At 36.9% G+C, this 14,857-nt stretch overlaps 2 protein-coding genes across 2 annotated transcripts in view; one reads left to right on the top strand and one right to left on the bottom strand.

Moving 5' to 3' along the window:
• The window catches only part of LOC108671229 (stress-induced-phosphoprotein 1), an 18,869-nt gene extending 10,004 nt beyond the window's left edge, over nucleotides 1-8,865 (top strand). The window contains exons 2-12 of the mRNA XM_018158726.2: nucleotides 3,203-3,324; nucleotides 3,562-3,649; nucleotides 4,247-4,381; nucleotides 4,573-4,748; nucleotides 5,020-5,215; nucleotides 5,476-5,602; nucleotides 5,928-6,070; nucleotides 6,916-6,996; nucleotides 7,198-7,617; nucleotides 8,041-8,147; nucleotides 8,383-8,865. Coding sequence (XP_018014215.1) covers nucleotides 3,203-3,324; nucleotides 3,562-3,649; nucleotides 4,247-4,381; nucleotides 4,573-4,748; nucleotides 5,020-5,215; nucleotides 5,476-5,602; nucleotides 5,928-6,070; nucleotides 6,916-6,996; nucleotides 7,198-7,617; nucleotides 8,041-8,147; nucleotides 8,383-8,455 — 1,668 coding nt within the window. The 3' untranslated portion in view covers nucleotides 8,456-8,865. The remainder of the gene's footprint in view (nucleotides 1-3,202; nucleotides 3,325-3,561; nucleotides 3,650-4,246; nucleotides 4,382-4,572; nucleotides 4,749-5,019; nucleotides 5,216-5,475; nucleotides 5,603-5,927; nucleotides 6,071-6,915; nucleotides 6,997-7,197; nucleotides 7,618-8,040; nucleotides 8,148-8,382) is intronic.
• A 1,783-nt stretch (nucleotides 8,866-10,648) lies between these two features.
• On the bottom strand, nucleotides 10,649-11,227 carry LOC125178099. The gene has a single exon (XM_047881116.1). The coding sequence runs from the start codon at nucleotides 11,006-11,008 to the stop codon at nucleotides 10,730-10,732; it is 279 nt and encodes a 92-aa protein (XP_047737072.1). The 5' UTR covers nucleotides 11,009-11,227; the 3' UTR covers nucleotides 10,649-10,729.
• Between the last annotated feature and the right edge of the window lie 3,630 nt (nucleotides 11,228-14,857).

Genomic DNA, 14,857 nt, shown 5'->3' with positions numbered 1-14,857 from the left:
TCATAGGCAGTTTTTCATGTATTTGTGAGTGAATGTACAAAGTAAAGATGTTATTCTTTGCGATTTTCATCAATAGTGACATAACTACATTATTGTTCTAGGCGCTTGAAATAAGAAATGTAGCATTACCCATTAAATTAGCATTAGTGCGTTAACAATGTGTGCATTTGGGGCGGTCCATTCTAGCTTTCTAACGCTGTTTGGATTCCAGTGGCAGTGACGTTGTGAGGGAATGGCTTTTTTCTCCATGTATTTTGTGTTGCCATTCCTTCTCTCATGCATTTCTCCCTAATCCCTCGTGTCTCTTCTCGTTCCAGATCACACTTATTCCTTCTATGTGTGTACGTACAGGTACAGATCACATTTATAGATCACGTTGTGAGGGAATGTACAAAATATGTTAGGGGCACTCCTAACATTCGAGCTCTAAAGGTCCGGTAAGACCAATATAGTATTGGCTTTTATCTTGCGGAAAACTATTTGAACCAACCTAACAGCAGGACAATGAAACACAATACCAATCCAGCTAAATGAACTCTAAAACAAGTTGGCACACATATTTTACAATTGAATGAGATACATGATGATGAGGGGTTAGTGTAATGGGTGATACACGGGAATGAGAATGGATGAAACATGTATTCCTAGCTCAACAAAATCTAAAATTAATGATCACAGACATGCTAAAACGGTACAATTTTTGACTTAAAATATTTTATTGCGGGTTACATTAAAACTGACATCCAATTAACACAATAACAATACAACATAAACCATCTCGAACCAATAACAACGACAGTCACAGTTACGATTCTCGACCACAAAACCCAGCTACACTTCGACCCAGTGAAGCACCAGATTGATTCCTTGAGGCGTTGGTACTGCGTTCTGATGGTAACGCCTCAACATGGTACATTCCATGTTGTATTGGCGATCTGATGGTAATTGGCGTTCTGATGTAATTGGCGTTCATGGATGTATTGGCGTTCTGATGGTAATTGGATTCTTGTGACTGGCGTTGCACACGTTCTAGCAATGATTGGATTCATTTGACTGTGACGTTGGACGCGTTCAAGCATTGATTGGATTCTTGTGACTGTTACGTTGGATGCATTCAAGCGTTAATTAATTCATGTTACTGTGATGATGCAAGCACTGTTTTTTTTTTTCAAAGAAACAGCTGTGGCATCTTGCAGAGACTCATCAGTGATGATGATGGACTGAAAGTGGAAGTGTGCTGGACGTTCCAGATTTTTGGGTCCTGTTTTCCAATTTGCTATGTTTACCAGTTAATATATTACCCCTCTGGATTTCCACACTGCTAACAAATCCATATATTCTGACACTGTGTGACTAAATTCAGCATTTTGTGAGACTAATCAAAGCCTTTAAAGGGCCACGCTTCAAACTCAACTAATTCGTAATGCCGACACTCTTGTGTGAGCTGTATTGGATTACGACACAGCTTGGAATTAGAACACTATTGAATATTGAACGCTACTTAATTAGGCTTTAATTTAGAGCTATTAAGCTTTTAATTAAGAAAATTGTAATTTTTGCACACAGCTTGGAATGAGCTGTGTGTGTCTAATTCCAAGCTGTGTCGGAATTAGTTTTTATGTGTCTTAAACCGTCTCTTAACTTAATCATCTATTAATTTTTTTACCACTTGAAATCAGCAAATACAAGTATGCTTAAAGGATTCCTAATATGTTCACAGACGTATTTAAAAGTCTCAAACCATAATATTATTTCTACACAAACAGTTTATAACTATTTGGTAGAGCAAGGTCAACTATCAACTTTGACACATTTTTTGATGTTCTCACTGGGTGACGCACACTGTCTCTCTTTGGATCTCAACATTTTCCTGCCAGATGGCCCAGACCTAGTGTTTTGGCGATAGTATGGCGCTAAAGTATGACATCACTATTTCAACCATCAACGAATGCATGGAACTAAGAAAAAGCTTAATATAAAGGAAAAAAGTCGAAGTGTCAGAATTACCCACAATGTCGGAATATACCACGTTTACCCTACCCATGATTATTAGGAAATTTCTGCTGGATATTCATGATTGGGATAATCATAATGGGATGGTATTAGTGTCATCATAGTACTTCATCATGGATGCAAGATAATTTTATTTAATAGTTTTTTAATAAAAGTAATATAATATTTTAATTTTAAGACAACATAGCTACATGCAAATAGAAGATAAGGATACAAAAGAATGTTGAGCGAGCTATAAAAAAAGCCAAAACTATTCCTGCTAGTGATAGAAGTGACTGCAAATTTTTCAGATTTAGTCATACATTAATCAGTTCTGAAATGTTTGAGTTGTGTGTGGTGTGGGTACTTGCCTAAATGAGCCAGGTTTACAGGGCATCTTTGGCAATTAAGAATCCTCAAGAATATTGATTTTGTCTACAAGTTGAAAAGAAGTTGGATGACATGCAATATGCATTACTTCTAACTTTCAGCTTCTGAAAATGCCTGTAGGTCTGAAAAAACAGTTTAATTTAGTTTCATGAATCGTCAGAAATTTTCATTTATTCACACATTAATAGTATATATTTAAACTTTGCAAGATCTTGGTGTATCCATAAAATGCATAAATATATCATTGCTTTCCCTAGAACAATGTTACTGTAGCCATTGGTGTACCTTTTGCTCTGGTCCTGCAGAAATTGTCACCAAAGATTATAGAATATTTCTAAATGCATCAGTGAAATTGTTAGAAGATGTAAATTTTGCTGCTGATGCATCTCTGAAGATTTTTAGATATTCACTCACTCCCTGCACCCTGGCAATAATATATCTGAATATTAATTGAATAGAACATAATATTGAATAAGAACATAATAATATGTGTTGTGAATATTAGTTGGCTAAATTGCAGTTCCCCATTAAGCAAATTTGTACACAGAAATCAATAGTCTCATCACCTAATCTATTGTCCAATTAGATGCTTTAATTACAAATGTTCAATTATCATTACTTCACATTCTTCTCTTGCTTTCTGCAAGGAGATTATACAAACATTCATTAAGGTTGTTTTCATAATTTTCTCAAACCTGTAAGTTTCTTCCTTAATTTTTTATTCTTAGTACTGGTTTGCTTTGTGTTATTTACATAATTACATTACAATTAGTATTTGTGGTGTGGATACTTTCTAAAACATCAATGAAAATATTTGCAGGCTTCTGCACTGAAAGATGCTGGCAATGCTGCACTCAATGCTGACAAACCAAAGGAGGCAATTGAGAAGTATTCTGAAGCCATTAAGCTGGACCCAGAAAACCATGTACTTTTTAGCAACAGGTAAGTTAGACTGTTTTTTTTTAATTGTTTAAAATAAATTTGATATCTAGGCAGCAAGTGTGTACTGTGAATGTTTTTTCTCACCCATTTCAGTTTTTAGTCTATTTTAAACATATACTGGAACATGAAAAAAAGATCACTTATCTGTTTCCTGAAATAAAATTTTTGCAGTGAATTTCCATTTGCATCAAATTTTGTAATGTGTCCATGTTGTAACTTTTAAAAATCTTATTTCAGATCTGCTGCTTATGCAAAATTAGAAAACTACACTGCTGCTCTTGCTGATGCTGAGGCTACAGTGAGACTAAAGCCTGACTGGCCAAAAGTAAGTTATTTTCTGTTAATCAGAGTGCATTTTCTATAAATTCACTAACTAATGGGCAAACTTTTCAAAACTAGCTCTTGTCCTTCAGAATATCTGAGAAGGTGAGGATGAACTCTAGCTTTGCTCCAGCAATTGAAGTTAATCAAGTTTAACTTCCTCTGAACTGTCTGACTTATTAGTATTCCTTTAAGTCACTATCTGATTGTTTCTGATCACTAATATTTAGATGCATGGGTAATTCTTGTGCACTCTATCTCTGAAGTGAGAAATTTTAGAAATTAGTTTCTCACTTCCAAATCATTTGAATTCTATCACTGTAATGATTGTCCTAATTATAGTTTCTGATGGAAGTAAATTTAGTTCTTGATGATAATCTAATATCCCACTTTTAAGAAATAATTTTCACAGAAAAAATGTTGATTGCTCATTTATTTTGTCCAGTAACGGTTGTTAAACAGAAGCACAATATTGATTTTTCTTTCACAATTAACTGCCAATACTAATCATTATTAATTATCATTGCTAGTGTCAGTTGAGTTATGTTTCAAGAATGGTTCAGTTTTTTTTTTGTGAGCATTTAATTATCTTCGTGTGCAGGGGTATTCCCGCAAAGGGGCTGCACTGGTGTACCTCAACCGACTGGATGAGGCTGAGGAGGCCTATGAGGCTGGACTCAAACTTGAGCCCAACAACCAGCAACTTAAGAGTGGCCTCAGTGAGTGCAAGGCCAAGGTTAGTGAGCAATATATAAGTTCACAAAACCTTTGATGAGCTACATTCTCTTGTCTGCTTTTAGATATGGCAAAGCTTAATTGATGAAGTTATACAGATGCACTTGCCTCACAGATCCACTATTCTTCATTCTACCTGCGTGATGAGCTTATTAGTAAGTTTATCATAATTGTGTTTTGTTGTCCCGTCAGGCATCACGAAGCTTCAGCGGTGGCTTTGGGGGCATGCCAGGCGGCCTCAATCTGGGCTTTGACAATCCCAACCTGATTGCTAAGCTCGCCACAAACCCTCGCACCCGTGAATTCCTCAGTGACCCGTCTTACATTCAGATGATAAATGACCTCAAGAACGATAGTTCCAAGATTGGGTTAGTATTTATCTAGAATGCTGATTATTATTTTACAGGTGGTCTCTTGTCAACTCAAAACTGGTTGGTTGTGTTATTCGTGATAAGTGCCATGGTGAAAACTAATTTGTCAACCGTGTGTTATGGCACTAATTTCAAACTTGTCTTTTATTAGCTTGCTGTTGACAAAAATGATTTGCAGGAAATTGAGAGGAAATTCAAATTTATAATATTTGATGATGAGTATGTAAAAATAGAAAAAATAAAGACTAAGCTTATGTTATTACTGCAGACAATATTCGTCTGATAAGCGGCTCATGGCAACACTTGGTGTGATGCTGGGTGTAGATATTCCTGGTGGTGGTGATGACGATGATGGTGAAATGTTTCCTTCTGAACCTTCACCTCCACGCTCTGCCCCCAAGAAGCCCGAAGAACCACCTAAGCCAGAGAAAATGGAAGTGGATGCAACTCCAGAGCAGCTTGAGGTAATACAAACGTATGACCTTTGATTCCAAATTTAGTGCTACTAATGGCTTCTAAATAATACTTATCTGGTTACATTTTTTTCATTTATAAAACTTGATTTGGATTTTATTTCTTTAAAAGTCAACTTTTAATCCGGCCAATTGGATAAGTTTTATATTGAAACCATGTGTGGTGGTCATGCTTGAATTGTATTTAATTGTATTTGTAGCACAGAATTTATCAAAACAAAAAGTAACCACGAGGCTTTTTATCTCCTAAGGCCCGGGCCGAGAAGGAAAAGGGCAATGCTGCTTACAAGAAAAAAAATTTCGAGACCGCCATCACGCACTACGAAAAGGCTATTGAAATTGATCCCACCGATATGACTTTCCTCACTAACCTGGCAGGTAAGTTACAGAGGCGCTTCAACATTCCTCAAGATGTTGATTCTCACTGGAATGATAAAAAAATTTTCATAGATGGTCCCACGTAACACTTGGTCCTTAATATAACTATCTTATTTTTGTATCCATATCAAGAACCAAGTTGAGCTCAAAGGAATGATTTATGCTTTGGCTTGGTGTTGGATTCTGTGATGAAGCGAAAATGGATAATTGTGATCAATCTTTTAGATTTATAAAGCGTTTTCTAATTATTGGCCTGTTTCTAAATGGAGTAATTTCATTATTACTTTAGTTTTTTTTCTTAATTATTGTTGCCCCTATATTACAGCGGTAAAATATGAGCAAAAATTGTATGAAGAATGCATCAGCGTTTGCGAGAAAGCTGTCGAAGTTGGAAGAGAAAACCGTGCAGATTTTAAACTGATTGCCAAAGCTCTCACTCGCATTGGCAACGCGTACAAGCAGCTCAAGGTGCGTCCAAATTCAACATAATTACTAAAACTCGGCCATATTCGATTTTCTATTCAAAGATTCAAATAAGGTATTGAGTAATAACATCGTACTAGGTGGCTAATTTTCCACTATTCGCCAAGGTCTTCAGTAATGTCTTGTCAGGTCTCTGCCCCTCAGGGGGGACTTCTGACGCGTGTCTGTGCTCGTCAGAAGTCCTATGGGATTTCGCGCTCTTAGGGGGATTGTTCCTGAGCGCCCCACCGCTGAGCTCGCGGTGTCTGACTGCAGATCTCAGTTGTGGGGTTAAGTTATTATGTAGGTAGGATTCCTTTCATTTCCCTTCTCTGTCTCTCTCGTGCGGGTGGCCGACGTCCCGTGTGAGCGACCTCTTGTTCGAGTGTCTTAGTTTCTGTTACTTTTCACCTGTCCCTCCTTGTCACCTGTCCCTCCTTGTCACCGGTCCCTCCTTGTCACTTCGTCTCTTTAAGATGCTAACGATGCTTCTCTTGAGCCAGCTTCAGCGGGCTGGACAACTGAGACCTTCCGCTCCTTGTGGGTGATGAATGATTTGAGATTTTGAATAATTGAGACCTTCCGCCTTATGGCGATGTTACATTTTGACCTCCGGCGCGAAATAGCTTGATAGCTGAAGCGCTAGCAAACCATTCTACTACTACTTGTCAGGTCTCGCAAACTAGAACATTTTTGTTTGCTAATAGAGTAATATCTTAGTTTGACTTCTGACGTCCACTGTGGATACGGAATGGAGGGAAGAAATTTCATTCGATGAAAATTTTTAATGTGATTAAAACATGCGTTTTTCCACGTATGTCGAAATATTCATAATCTCTTTCTTTTGCCAGAATCTGGAGAAGGCCAAGTTATACTATGAAAAATCAATGTCCGAGCACCGAACTCCTGAAGTCAAAGACATGCTTAGCAAGGTGAGCGTTGAGAGCACATATCCATTAATGCAGAGTGTCGGCAATTAGCAGCATTCTGTTCACTTTCCTTTGATATTGAGTTAAAATGGACGATTCCTTATGCTTAGATCTAATCCTCCATGTCCTATTATACGTTAGTTATCAATTTAAAAATCTTTCCCTTGGACCAAAATCTTATTAATTTGACTTGTATTTGATAAGGTCACTGCCGCAATCAAGGAACAAGAACGCCTCTCGTACATCGACGTAGAAAAAGCTGAAGAAGAGCGTCAGAAAGGCAACGAATTTTTCAAGAAGGGCGACTTCCCCACCGCCATCAAGCACTACACTGAAGCTGTGCGACGCAACCCCAATGATGCCAAAATCTTCAGCAACAGAGCGGCTTGCTACAGCAAACTGGCCGAGTTCAGCTTGGGCATGAAAGATTGTGACGAGTGCATCAAGTTGGATCCTACTTTCATCAAAGGTTACATCAGAAAGGCAAAGATACAGCAAGGACTGAAGCAGTTCTCACAGGCTCAGGAGAGCTATCATAGAGCACTTGAAGTTGACCCTAACAACCATGAAGCCCTGGAGGGGCTCAGAGAGTGCGCTATGGCCGCCAATAGTGATCCCGAGGAGGTGAAAAATGTTTTTAAGTCTGATATTTATAAGAACATGTACTGAGAATCTCTCTGCTAGGAATATCTTTGCAACTGCAACTGTTATTACAGTTTATGTGAAATTAGTATTAGTTTTGTGATTTTTTCACTAAATTTTACATTTTTCGCATTATTTGTGGCTTGTCATAAAACTTGGATTACAATCATAATCCTACAAGTATTTCATTTTATTATTGCAATCAAGTATAGCCGTTTGATAGTAAACAACGAAACTCGCAACTCCATGCGAATTCTAGAATTTGAATGTAATTTACGTTTTAAAGTGCCTCCATCAGCCGTCTCCTGGATCTCGTCTCTCAGTATAAAAATCGTGCACGGAATTCAGGTCGTGTGCTGGTTGCCAGAATATGGGTACTTAGAGGACATATTTTCTCGCTTACAGATCAGAAAACGTGCCATGGCTGACCCTGAAGTGCAGCAAATTCTCCGGGATCCTGCCATGCGTCTAATCCTCGACCAGATGCAGAACGACCCCAAAGCTCTGCAGGAGTGAGTACCTAACAGCGCTGTCTATTAGACTTGGTATTATTAATTCAAATATCAATAGTAATAGTAGTATGTGTTATGTACTTCTAAACTTCATTATTTTTTCATCATATTCGCCGTTCATCGATAAATTAGAAAGTTCTGGAAGAAGCACTAAACTTTGTTAACTGTTTATTTACGCCCATTGATGCTGATTTTTGCACTGTTCTCCTCCTAATTTCGTTATTTGCTTGTGCAGTCATCTCCAAAATCCCGACGTGTCCGCGAAGATACAGAAGCTGATGCAAGTTGGTCTCATCGCCATCCGGTAATGGCGAGACTGTGGTGGTCGACTGTTCCATGCGTAGATGAGTTCACTTGAAGATTGGTTCGCGAAATGATCTAGCAGTTAATGATCTCTCACAATCTGCTCTGAATTGGGGAAAATCTTCCATTTCATCCCTGATAAGTTCTTAACCAGATCTATACAATATGAACTGCATACTGTTCCGCTTAACCCTCTCTGTACAAGAGGAACGTTATAGTTGATTGAATTGATTCCAAGCAAGCCTTGTGTCGACGTTTTGTTACTTCATCTTTTTTGTCAATCTGTGCGTTCTTCTGTTGCATGCAAGTCAATAGTACTTGAGTAACTCCTGGCGTGAGGGAGCAGTTGCGTTCAAATGTAAGATTTATTCCCTGTGTTGTTTTAAATGTAATAACGAGTGCTACTCTAAAAGTCTATTCAGCGTTATTATCCTTTAGATCATCACTCTCCTCAGGAAGTCTCGTATGCCATGACGTTTCTATCATACCATAGGTTCGCTAATGAGATCAGGTTCCTGCTAATACCTGCCTAGTCTTGAGTTGCCTTAGGAACGACGTTGGAAAAAATATTGATTAGTTCATCCCTATAGTATAACGCGTATGTTACATCTTGTACTTGAGCGGTTTTGTACACGAACTTCATGCTAGTTAACATCGATCATCTGCGGAAATGTTACTAATTCCTCCGTAGAGGAATTTTCCCTTGGAGGGAGGTCTTTCACATCGGCTCTAGGATTATGAAGCGCAACTGAAAATCTATTCCAAAATTTTGGTTTTAAGGCTTGCAAGGTTGTGGTCGAGTATAGAAATAAGAATTCAACCTGCTACGGACATTGCGCTCAGGCTATGAAGAGTTGATCTGTAAAGACATGAATAACAATAGAATTCATTCGCTGAACACATGGCATGGATTAGAGAGTCAATTCATCATTTGACTTGTCTTGTGTATTTCGATTTTTTTTTTCTGCATACATACTCTGCTTTTTTGATGAGAAAAATGTGAACGAAATGAGTACAATTTTGTACCCTTCCGCATTGCAGCACAGACCTCAATATTATTTGCCAGTTCAGGCTGGAGAAACAAAAATGAAGCGTGGAGCTGCATTTATTTACACAGCTAACACATTCTACTTTACGTCATATAAAACTAGTTTCTTATGCGCGCTAATGGACGGATTAGTCACGTTGATCACTATTGAATTTATCTTAAAATACCTTACTATTGAGGACGGATAACTAGTAAAACAAAAATTACATGGCTTCAACTACACTATACGCTCAAGATGAAATACTTACTTTATAAAATTCCTCGAGCTTCTCTCTATTGAGGCCATAATTGGTGCAATTGTTGGAACACTGCCGCATTTTACGCCCAAAGTTTCAGAATTCTGTATTGTCACGCGTCCTCGGTTGCTTATAAAAATGTTAGTTGTAGCAACAAAAAAAAAACTTTACAATATAACATAGGTCTTATGATAGATGCATGCCACAGTACAATATTAATCTAAACCAAAAATACCCAGAATATAGCTAAAAGCTACCCGTTGAATGCAGGTAATGGCGGAGCTACGCAAATGGTTAGGCGCAACTAGCTTCATGCAAGACCGGGGCGGATGCAGAACTTGTGAAAATATCTTGCCTGTTTCAACGAATCTTGAAAAAAGAAGCTTCGGCACTTCAACGGATAACCGCACAATTGAATAATTTAATGCCTTTAACGCAATATGATCTTTACTAGCCATATTTATTGCAGGAACAATCACGATATCAAATTGCTCTTATTGGAACTTAAAGACCAATGCTCCTTAACACTAGCTTTAAAATTAGCTAACAAATATTTTAGAAGAAAGATCAAGAATTAGTTACTTATTGAGATGCATGACATGTGCTTAGCAATCCTCAGATAATTGAATATAAGTTGAGAATACAAATTAATGAGATTCTAGAATTGATCAGTAATTTCTGACACAAGCATGAGCATCATTCAGATATTAAATACTGGAAACAAAAAAAAACGCATGCGAGTTTTGTCTGACTCATCATGTTGGAAGAACAACAACACGTTTGAACAAAGAAACAGAAGAACGATACTAACGTCACGCACTCGTGAAGTACATTTGCATTTTGATGATTTTAGGTTGAACAAAATTATGAAAAAGTAAACCCTTTGCTCATGAATATTCAATTAATGTCAATTTTTTATGCAAATAGAAATTTAGTTCAAAAAAGCACTTTAAAAATAAATTTGTGACATAGAACAAACCGCCACCAGCATAGGGTTACACAGCGCATTCATAGCTGGCGGACTTCTTCTCCTGCAGACCAATCATCTCAGACTCGCCCATGATCAAGTCTTTGTATGATGACTTCTCCTCCATAACTTCCCCGAGGTAAGTCGTATTTTCGGACGAGTGGTCTTCTATTTCATAGTTCTGGGCAAACGGAACCGTTCTTGCCTTGCAGAGTTTATCACCCCACTTGAGGATGATAAACATGATCACTGCGATGCTCATCACTAAGAACGTGAGGGGAGGCCAGAACACGTGTGCGCTCGTCATTGTCTTCAAATGAGATGTCAAGACACAAAAAAAAACGATTGTACACAGTGATGTAGTGTATGTACAGATAAAGAAATCTATTTCTTGTCTCAGTTTCAATCTCGTTAGGGATGAAGAAAAATATACTTCGCTGTTCTAGGTCACTGTTGCAAAATCAGACGAGAATACCACTAGAATATCATTGAGTTTTAGGTCCTAATAAATGCAGTCTTTGTTCAGGTGATGAGGACGTCAAGAGGCTTCTGCCTTGGTGACCGCACGAAGAGGAAAGATGCGAAGCGGTTGCCGGTGTCGGGATCAGACCAGTAGGGGGTGTATTTGTGACAGCAGCAGCAAATCAAATTTACCTGATGAATTAAAAAATATCAATAGTCATGGTTAGTCATCAGCTTCATAACTCTAACTCAATAACTGAGATAACTGCCAGGGAAAATCAGCTTTAATATTGTCTCCACTTCATAATACAATCAAAATTAAATGATATGATGTGCTTTTAATCTTTATAGATGTCATTGTGATGCACAAAATTTTATTTTAGATACACATGCATGTTTATTCTCATGAAAAATGTGTGAATAAACAAAGAATAATTTAAATCACGAAAAAAAAACTGTTATACATTAACTACAAGTTTTCAGATCAACCATTAGTATTGAAATGAAAAGTATATATGTTCAATAGAATTCACAGATATTACAATGAAGTTGGAGGATAGTGAGCACTTACCAGGATGAGAATGACTGCAATGATGACAGAAATAGTGATTGTAACATAAAAAATGGTGTAGTCATAATACAAAGGTTTTACACCATATTGTGCATTATACTTCAGATATGAATTATCCTCAACATAGCTACTCATTCTGATACCAGTATTTCACATCTGTAAAGTCTGCAAAGATTTTTGGAACATTTATATGAGACTTATTAAATTGTTCTACAGGCAAATGGCTATAAAGTGCTTTTAAATTTATATATTCATTTAGATAAATAGTTAAAATGCCATAAAACTATATTGAAATAATTTAATATCTGCCTTGATAAACCAATACGATTCTACTATTCTCCAATGTGGAGCATGATGCAATCAACTTAAAATGAGACTTAATGGCAAATAAAAGCCCAGTATTGCCCTCTTCTTCATTATTGGATCCTTGAAAATTGTTTCAAGTAAAACCATTTTTAGTTCTCCATAGAAGAAGCATTGTTTTACACTTGTTATGTTGGCTAATATATCAGCAACAAAATATCTTCATTGGATGCAAGTAAAATCAAACTCAACATGAACTATATGTTACCGCCAAAAATATGATGGCCTTTCCAAATGAAAATCAATCAAATTGTTTTTCACGATCTATCAACTAGTATGTTACAACTTGCAATCCTATTCCTAACACTCAAAATTTATCAATCTAATTTAGCATCTTTCAGACTTCACTCATTATTAATATAAATTTTTTCAGAGAACTTCAATATTTACAATCTAATTGCAGCTGGCAGGTGCTACCTTTTCTTTGTAAATTACTTCTCTCAAAAAGAAATTGAAACCAAAGTAACAAGAAAATGACAAAGGATTAAAAAAAATTTATCAATTCAAAATTTAAAGAGGACATGGAATTCTAGGGAAACGAGATTTCTTTAATTTTGCTGAAGGCATTCACCGGCTTATGCTCAGGCCTTGGAAGGAGGTTGGATTTGGATTACTCATTTGGATCCTGGGTGCAGACTTTGGAAGATGAATCAACAATAAACAGATTTTAAGCCCCAAATGTTGCCAGCAGTATTCAGAATTAGTTGCTCAGTTGCCAGCAGTATTCAAGATTCATCACCAGGCGTGGAATCAGCAGCAATGAGGGCATTTCATTTGTCTATCACCTGAAATAAACTTTGTGTAATGATAACTATATTAACTTTGGGGCTATTTTGATACAACAGTCCAAATAAAATAGCACCTGCAATGACATGAATATATTTTGCTATAGCTACCATTGTAAATTTCCATAGGCATTATGGTATCACCTATTTACACATCTGAGTAAATTCACATCTGAGTAAATTATCACCTATTTACACATCTGCAAATTCATTTTCTAGTGGTTGAGATGATAGATCCTCAATGATGTTGAAAGCATCATTCTGATCATCATTTAAATAATCATATCCTGATCTTCATTTACATCATCATAAATCATTATATTCCAAGTTCCTTATAATTCTTATAACATTGACAACTTTACTGCATGGTAGTGGTGAGAATTCCCAATGATTCTATACCATCAAATGGGTCCATTGAGCATTTACAACAACCTTTTCAACTGCAAGCTTCATATCAGCAGCCATATAGCATTTCTTTTTTATCTATAAGCTTACAGGATGGCTTGCAATTTCACACCATTTTAATTGGGTTAAGTGAATTTACTATGGAAAAAGATTGTAAAAAAAAACATAGGTACCTGAAACAGAAAGGAATGTTTTAGTAACAACCATCATATTTTTAGGAGAAATAAATCATATTTTAGGTTAATTACTTTTCATTCTATGATGCCCAGTGCACAATTCTATCTATGACATTCTGTGCACAATTTTGTGATGACCGATGATGCATTAATATTTTGATAAGTGAAATTTTTTTCACTGAGCGAGGTAAATGTAATCAATATTCTTTGTTGTTAATCAATTTTTTTTTTAACTGGAGCCTTTGCTAACTGAGGTTAAACTGTAAATGCATTTTTAGGGGTATCTCTTATTACCCCAGGGGATGTCCCTTATTACCCCATCGTGCAGAGATGGCTGCCATTTTTTTTTTAATGATAGGCAAATAATTGTGTTTTCAAGCTGACACCCGTGTGCAACTTTTATGTAAGTAAAATTTTTACTTTTGTAATATTTTGATTAGTTTTACTGATACAACACTTATTACCCCGTTTGACGTGACGGTAGGTGGAAAAGTGACCGAGAATGTGTTGCTAAATGTCAAAAGTGATGTGAAAAATGAAATAAGGTTGCTGAAGAATTTTATACTTTATTTAGCAATTGTACTGTAGCAGCATAGCCATTGGTGTACGCATAGGCATACTGCAATTCTAAGATTGGCCCCGGCTGCACATGCCTGATGCCTGTACTAATCAGTCTTGGTGAAGAGCACCCAGTTTTGGTCTACAAGACAGGAGACAGGACTTCTGAATTTCTGACCAACCAAAGTTAGGAATTTAAATAATTTATTGATCCAAGATGAATAGTCAGCTAAAATTCAGACCAAAACCAGGTCTGGGTGCCATTCACCTGTCATGAAGACCAAAAAGTACTGCCAATCCTAGAATTGCACCATCATGAGTCATGACTAGGCTAGGCTAGCTATGCGTTGGAGTTTGGACTAATCTTTGGAAGTTATGAATTTAGCTGCTGAAGTGCTGATGCATCTTCAAAGATCTTTATTTATTTTCTGCACCTGGCTTGGCCCGCTTGGGTGATTATTGGCCAGTTTTGCAATTGCTTTATTCAATTTATAGGTGGCATCTGTCTGATTAACTGATTTTCCAGCAAAAATCATAAATGGAACCACAACTGCACAAGCACAGTCAAAAGTCAAGTACAATACACATTAACCCTTTCACGGCCCAATCACGGGTAAGTTACCATATAGGGTAAACGCGGTATATTCCGACACATTAAGGACGCATCGAGAAATGAAAAACTATACAAAAAAAAACGTATGCGTTACGTAAGTTCTGTTGCCTTCACATGACTCTCAAAACACTTCACTACGCGTCAGCAACGATGAAACGTCACAAAATGTTGCCATATTTATTAAAAAGCCTTTAGAATGGAAACCTACCAAATCCCTATATTC

Source organism: Hyalella azteca, unplaced genomic scaffold, assembly GCF_000764305.2.
Source record: "Hyalella azteca isolate HAZT.00-mixed unplaced genomic scaffold, Hazt_2.0.2 contig7089, whole genome shotgun sequence".
In the NCBI taxonomy this organism is placed as follows: Eukaryota; Metazoa; Arthropoda; class Malacostraca; order Amphipoda; family Hyalellidae; genus Hyalella; species Hyalella azteca.
The sequence above is the reverse complement of the archived record's forward strand: the minus strand, read 5'-3'. Positions and strand labels throughout refer to the sequence as shown.